The sequence below is a fragment of the Salvia splendens genome, chromosome 2 (assembly GCF_004379255.2).
Source record: "Salvia splendens isolate huo1 chromosome 2, SspV2, whole genome shotgun sequence".
NCBI lineage: Eukaryota > Viridiplantae > Streptophyta > Magnoliopsida > Lamiales > Lamiaceae > Salvia > Salvia splendens.
Window position 1 is genome coordinate 21,330,611 of NC_056033.1, and position 7,959 is coordinate 21,338,569.

At 34.5% G+C, this 7,959-nt stretch overlaps 1 protein-coding gene across 1 annotated transcript; it reads right to left on the reverse strand.

Moving 5' to 3' along the window:
- Window positions 1-2,110, reverse strand: LOC121791435 (60S ribosomal protein L10). Its single transcript, XM_042189392.1, has 4 exons — window positions 1,965-2,110; window positions 515-1,016; window positions 310-391; window positions 1-227 (listed from the first exon to the last, which is right to left on the reverse strand). The coding sequence occupies exons 1-4, from the start codon at window positions 1,972-1,974 to the stop codon at window positions 162-164; spliced, it is 660 nt and encodes a 219-aa protein (XP_042045326.1). The 5' UTR covers window positions 1,975-2,110; the 3' UTR covers window positions 1-161.
- Between the last annotated feature and the right edge of the window lie 5,849 nt (window positions 2,111-7,959).

The window sequence follows — 7,959 nt, forward strand, 5'->3', positions numbered from 1 at the left end:
TTACAGAAACTAAAAACACAATTCTTCTCTTCATAGAGTGATAACAAAATATTGATCTGATAATAGTTCCAAAACGACTAATCAAGAAAGATACATGAAAAGAGAAGTCTAGACACAAGAAAGTCGGCACAATGGCTAGGTCTCATGCCCAACACAATATTTCAAACAGCAGTTAAAAACGCCCTTCCTGGTTGACGGTTAGCCAATATCCCATGACAACCCAACAACTGCAAAGAGATTCCCAAAATGAGTAAACCAAAATATGCTCATGAACATTTAAAAAAGAGTTGCAATTTCAAAAAGACAAACCTTAGCATTGACACCATCAGGTTGAATTCTGTTCTCTGATTTCCACCTCACGTAATCACTACGGTTGAATTTAGTGAAGCCCCTGAAATTATTCAAGCAAACCATAGGCACATTAGAGAAAAGGCTTCCAAGAGATGATCAGGTATGCAAAAGCATTAAATTATGCATATAAGGATGAGTTTAAAAAAGGCAATAAGAGTTATACCACTTCCTGCTGACAATGATCTTCTGACGACCTGGGAACTTGAACTTAGCACGACGCAGCGCCTCTTGGGCGTGTTGGCTGTTGTTATCCTTGCAGCGGACGGAAAGGAGAACCTGCCCAATGGCCACACGAGCACACACACCCTGAGGCTTGCCAAAAGCACCCCTCATACCAGTTTGGAGCCTATCAGCTCCAGCGCACGACAACATCTTGTTGATACGCAGCACATGGAAGGGATGCACCCTGACCCTCAAGTGGAAGGCGTCCTTTCCAGCAAACTTAGTCATGTACTTGTTGCAGGCAATACGGGCAGCTTCAAGTGCCTCACTGGACACATTCTCCTTCTCCCAACTGACCAAGTGGACGCAGAATGGGAATTCATCCACACCCTTCCTCTTCATACCCACATCATAGATCCTGATCTTCGGATCAGGCACACCACGGCAAAACCGTGATTTTGGGTACGGCTTGTTCTTGATTTGGCGGTAACACCTTGCAGGCCCTACAAAGCAAGCACATTAAAATCACATATAAAATCAATAAAAAAAATGAGATCCACTCACAAATGCAATTGCCAACAAAAGGAAAATATCAATACGACTATAATAAAATTGGGAAATGGTTAGCACATTTGGTAATACAAATTCAAACTAAACTTTCATGACCGGAAATCAAGTAATTATAAAGGGAAAATGCAAAGCATGGAAGCAGGTATACATATGGATGCCCTCTCCCCACCCCTAGGGCTCTAGCCATCTCTCTACACATAATGACAGTTCTCACTACCCATCCATCTCCAATCAATTTCTACTATTCATTGTTTTCACTTCAAATAATTGTAAATCTAATATTCACAACAGTATAAAAACGAAATCACATAGTAATTAAAATTCATAAAAAAAATACAAATCCTAAAATAAAAAAATGGAACTACTAAATAATTAAAATTTACAACTAAAATTTGAAAAACAAATCTCATTCAAAATTCATATCATCAAAATAAATCAAATAAAAAAAAAACCTCCACCGTCAATCCCTTTCTTCCCTATCGAAGAGATCTACCACATCCCCCTACGGAAAAATGGAGCAGACCAACAGCGCAGCGCAGCGCCGCCCCACCCTCCCAATTGGTGATGCTCTAAGTTAACAAAATTAATTCACGATTGGCTAACCCAAAACAGAGGATATATTACAATTTTTGAACACTCAAAACTAAATCGGAAAACAGTTCAAACCTAAGAATAGAGGAACATCACTCCTGTTCATCAACAAAAGCAATCATTTTTTTTCAGACTAGCGATACAAATAGTATTTCACAATCCAAAACCCTAAGCAAATCTCCGTCACAGATATCATGAGCAAATATTGCAAAATTGCAGAATAGACACGATTAATCTAGTAGTGAAAGCCCCAGTATTTAAGAAGATCAGTCGTAGGAGGAGAAACTTACTTCTTCCCATGGCGAATTGTGTGTTGCTGCAAAGTGAGAAAATTAGGGTTTGGGTGATAAAATGTTTGATTTATAGGAAATGGTAGATTGTGGGCTTACGCATGGGCTTATGTCATCCAGAAGCTTCCTGGATTTGACTTTCTTGGGCTATATTTCAACACCCCAATATTTATTACTACATGGATACATTAATTCTATCTGTAATGATTTGCGGCTATTCTGGTCAGCGACACAAACGCATTTTCGTAAATAATTATAAAGGATAATGGAATAAATTACTCCTTCCGTCCCATTCAAAAAGTCCATTCTCTATAATTATAATTAAATCTCTTTCCTCTTTCCTTTAAATTATTCAATTACTTTTTCCACTTTACTTTATCGCTAACAACTATTCAACCTAAAACTTCGTGTCAATCAAGAATGTAGTCATCTTGAGTGAGATTGAGGGAGTATTAATAATAGTTAATGCTATGATGATTTTACGTAATAACCCTTTTTCCAATTTTTCACTTTAAATTTATATTAATTATATTTACAACATTTTCTCTCCGTAATAATTTTGCACAATCTTCCATACGTTAAAACAAGAAAAAGAGAAAAAAAAACACTATGTACATGAGAGGGTTATATTATTGACTAGTACCTCTGTCCATTCAAGATATTCACATTCTTGAATTACATGAATTTTAGGTGGAGTAGTCACATGTGATAAAGTAGAGTGGAAAAACTAATTAAATATTTTAATGAAAAGAGAGAAGAGAAGGATTTATTTTTAAATATAGAAATTGGACATCAGAGACAGACTAAAAAGGAAATATGAACCTATTCAATGGGACGAAGGAAGCAGTAAAATTGAAAATACTATTGATGAAGTCGGTCGTGTTGACTTTGCAGTCAGTTTTTTTCTTCTTCTTCGAATGAACGCATTAGAAAATTATTTTTTTGGTACTTGATGTTGAGTGATTTTTGCATGTGGAGTTATGGCCGTGCAAACATGAGTTAGTCATTGAGCTAGGGAGCCACTTGGCTTGGCAAAGAGAGGTAGGGGATGAGCTCAACTAGCCATTATGAATTGAAGCGGTCACCCCATCATTTTTTCGTTTGACTATATATTCCCTCCGTGCAGAAAAAAAGTTTTATTTGCGGAAGGTATTGATTTTAACGAGAAATTGATAAAATAAGAGAAAAAGGAGAAAAAATAGATAAAATATACTTCACTAGAAGAGAGGAAAAAAAAGTAGGTAAAGTAATAGAGAAACTATCCATTTTATAATATAAAGCTACTATTTGTGGACATCCCAAAATAATAAAATGAAATTATTTTTGTGGAAGGAAGGAGTATACATTCAAACAGGGATTTCTATATGATTTGACTGTATATTATTAGTAACTACAAAATGGTACTAATAATATACAGTCAAATCATATAGAAATCCCTATTTGAATGTATACTCCTTCCTTCCGTCCATAAAAATAATTTCATTTTATTATTTTGGGATGTCCACAAATAGTAGCTATATTTTTAAAAATGGATAGTTTCTCTCTTACTTTACCTACTTTTTCTCCTCTCTTCTAGTGAAGCATATTTTATCTATTTTTTCTCATTTTCTCTTATTTTACCAATTTCTCGTTAAAATCAATACCTTCCACAAATAAAACTTTTTTTCTGCACGGAGGGAATATATAGTCAAACGCAAGTCAAAATGGTACATTACTAGTAACTACAAAAATACATTACTAGCAATAACACAAAATAATGTAGCAAATTAGTTGAAAATAATGTAAATATTTACCGAAATAATGTGTAACTGCCTAACGTATGCATATTTACTGTAACCTTATGCAGTAGGTAATGTAACTAAAAAAGTGTATTAATGTAACAGAGAACTATATAACACACAATAATGTAGCACATCCGTAGAAAATAATATACATATTTGCTGAAATAATCTTTAAAGGCCTAATGTAAGTAGATATACAGCAACCATAGGCAGTAGATAATGTAACTCAACAACTATATTAATGTAACATATTATAGAATAACACACAATAATGTAGCACATCAATGAAATAATGTAAACATTTGCTTAAATAATGTATCAATGCCTAATGTATGCAGATACTATAACCTTATGAAGCATATAATGTAAGTACAAAAGTGTATTAATGTAGTAACATATTATAATACAGAATATTGTAGCACATCAATGGAAAATAATGTATACATATTTGCTGCAAATAATTGATTTATTGAAGCATAATTCAAAAACATAATCAATACCATGAACACGCATACACAATCATCAAACACAATAAACAGGAAATCAAAAACATATGAACAATCATTAGCAGATTAATCAACAATAAAGAACATGGGACTCCAGTTGCACATACACCTAAATTACGTTGTACTAACAAAATCCCACATTACTTGCTGCTAATTACTGAATCTAAATCAAAAATCAAAAATCAAAAATCAAAATCTCACTGATATTTCATTGGATTACACAATCATAACCCCTATAATGAACAAATTAATGAATCACAGTCTACATTTTCGGAAGTAAAATTCACATTCTAAACAAAACCACCACAAATTTAGAAAATAATCTAGTTTAATGTAAACACGAACTGAAATTCTTGCTCCCCATAAGTTATATTCTGAAATTTCACCTGATTTCAGTCTCGAATAATGACGACGAATGGTTGAGCCAAAAAACGAAACACGACCATCGCTTGATGAATTCAGTCCAATTTGGGCAAATTTACCATCGCCTTTTCAGTCTCAATCATGTTTCAATCGACAGTGAAATGTTGTTTTTCGACTTCAAGTATTTTCGTTTTTATGTACTATAGCAAACTATATTGGTAGATTCTTTTATGAGAATTATAGTTTTGAGTATATAGTGGCTAAATCCTGCTTTGAGTATAAGTGGGAGAAAATGTGTGTGAATGTGTAACACAAGGCCAATAAAGCAGTTGGTATACTCGAAAGCATTCTTTGAGTATAAATGGGAGATTGTTGAGGTTTTATACTAAAAGGTGCTTCGAGCGTACATGCCTTTGTACAGTCAGCTTGTGCATGTATACGAGAAACGCCACGTCCACTTGTTTACCTAATTATGAGAATAAATAATATAATATAATGGTTTATTTATTGAAATATAATAAACAAGTCTAAGACTTCTTATTAAGAAGGTCAAAGTAGGGAAATTCGATGAATCCTCATGAGTTTTCCAGTAGGGGACTTGGCCAGATCTAGTAAGAAGAAAAACGCATTCACAACCTAGATAGACTTTGTCTACCTATTGGTATGAATGCGGTGTTTATGATAATTCTCTCTTACCTAAGAAGAGATTAGTAACACCGGTGTGGTAAAACATTGAAAGGATCTAATACAAAATGTATTCTTTATTGCATCTACTGAAAGAATATATTTAAGAAATTTTAGTATTTTCTAGTCTATGAAATTAATATCAATATTGTTTATTTAATCAAACGCCACTTTGACTTATCAATATGGGAAAGTTTATACGTAACTCAAACATGATATCTTGGGTGGTAGTAATTGAATAACATATAGGTATTGGAATATTATTTCATAGAATTCGCGTGCTCAGTGTGGTATGATTAAATCCCCAAGAGGTGTTTGAAAAGAGAATTTATTATTCAGAAATCTGCGCAGTTGAAATTTTATTCCACGAATAATAAATAAAGTTTCAAACTAGAAAACTCTTTGGAGAATTAATTTAATTCAAGTCATGTAGCAGACAAAGAATTAAATTGACGGATTAAGATAATCTTAAACGCGGGAAATATTATAAAATAAAATGGACCCAAGTTATTTGTAATTTGGTGATTTAGATAGGAGTTCAATATTATTCTTTAGTGGAACAAAATAATATTTCATTGATAATATATTAAATCATGGGTCATTTGATTTAATTAGATATTTATCTAATGGGTGAGCCCAACATCTATTTCATTCCATGGATCCCCATCCTAGCCCAATAAGTCCAAACTTATAAATAGAGAAGAGATGAGAAACCCTTCAATGTACAACACAATTCACATCACACTCCTCCTAACCCTAGCCGCCAATCATAGGCGTTCTCTCTCTCTCTCTCTCTCTCTCTCTCTCTCTCTCTCTCTCTCTCTCTCTCTCTCTCTCTCCCCTCCCTCTTGCCTCGGTTTTCGTGCCCTAGCACGTGGGAGAATTAAGGTTTTGGTTTTTGTTCTTGTTCTATCCCAATTCATAGGATTAGATCAAAACAATCTTCTCGTGTTTGTGTTGGTTTTCCCTAGATCTCATATCACTTTTATTTGATTGTTCGAGATCCACCCACACGGATGAATAATCAAGGACATGGGAATAGTATGGAAGATTCGTGGTCGATAAATCAAGGATCTTCGGGTGGTGCAGCAAGCAACGTCAATCCAATGATGGATCATGGGGTAACAATTATATATATATATATATATATATATATATATATACACGTCAAATTGCATGTGTACGTGTTTATTTGATGTATTAATCTATAGGTCTAGGTTAATTGTATGAAATTGGAATAGAATGCATAATCACCTAAATAGATCCGTAAGGACCTGTTTGTTTTCCGTGTCTTCCGCTGCGGTAGTCCCAACTGTATATTACATGGAGAATAATGTACATTTTCATATTCGAATAATGTAGATAATTTTGTAACAATGGGTACTGTTCGTAACTGTAATGTAAATATAAAAGATAAATATATACATTGCAAAATGCTTGAAACAAAAAAAAAATTAAGTTCAAATCGACGTTTGCTGGCTGGGTGGGTATACCCTAGCCCCAATGATAAGTTAACCCTATGGGAAAAAGAAGTATACTATGTTACTGGGTTGGTGCTAAACCCTAGCCCTATGGACTATTAAACCATTGAGGGAATGATTTAACTTTCGGCCAACAACCAACAAATAAAAATCTACATTACTCAACGAGAGACATGTACGTTAAACGACTATATTCGTACATCAGAATCATCATGATATCTAGTAATATTATTTCAAATGCAAACTTTGCTCGTAAAATGAGGTTGGTAATATGCCCTAGTCAAAGGATAGCTTATCCATAGAAATGAGATGAATACTCTAGGTTGATGGTTGAGTACTACACCCTAGCCGCATGGACTACAAAACCTTTGGGAAAAAGAATTAACTACCGCCCTTTAGCAAACAAATAAAAATCTACATTACAAGGAAGTAAAATATACATTAACCTACTTTATTCGTACATTACAAGCATTATGAATTCTATGACATTTAGTCAAACACGAACTTTGCTGGCTGGGTTGGTAGTATACCCTAGCCCTAGGAATAACTTAACCCTAAGGAATGGGACCTAAGTTTCTGCCATTGGGGTTCTATACGAGAAGTTGTGGGTACTATAACCTAGCTCATTGGATAAGTTAACCATAGGGGAATGTGTTGGGGTTTGGTGCCCCTTGCACAGCGGAAGACATGCATTCACAAATAAATCATACATATGGATCTATTTGACCGATTATGGGATTAACTGATTCACATGTAAAATATTGAATTGCATACAAGAACGCACAAAATCATGCTTAAGGAATTAAAATCCTAATTCATGATATTCTACGGTTTAGGATTACCGATCTGATTCTCCAAAGAATCAACGATTGCTTGCGCCTTCTCCACGTGATGTTCTCGTACTCAACCACGAATCTTCTAATCTGTATCCCGAACTCAGATAATGACCTTTGGGTGGGCAAAGCTTGTCATAATCGAAAAAGGCTTGACTATAAAGAAGACAGAATATCAGTTTTCTCAAAAACCGATTTTTCGTCCACTCCCACTGGGGAGCACGAAAATTAAGAGTCAAATCACTTCATTTTGTCTTCTATTTAGTCTCCTTTATATAGAGTTATGATGGGCCAGATTAGGGATCCATGGAGGTTGGACTTGGGCCAAACCCGTTGCACTTTTACTA

Excerpts from the sequence above, each read along its gene's own strand:
- LOC121791435 (XM_042189392.1), bottom strand. Across the intron at positions 392-514 it reads ATCATTGTCAGCAGGAAGTG|GGGCTTCACTAAATTCAACC; the intron begins GTATAACTCTTA and ends GAATAATTTCAG. Across the intron at positions 228-309 it reads CTGATGGTGTCAATGCTAAG|TTGTTGGGTTGTCATGGGAT; the intron begins GTTTGTCTTTTT and ends ATCTCTTTGCAG.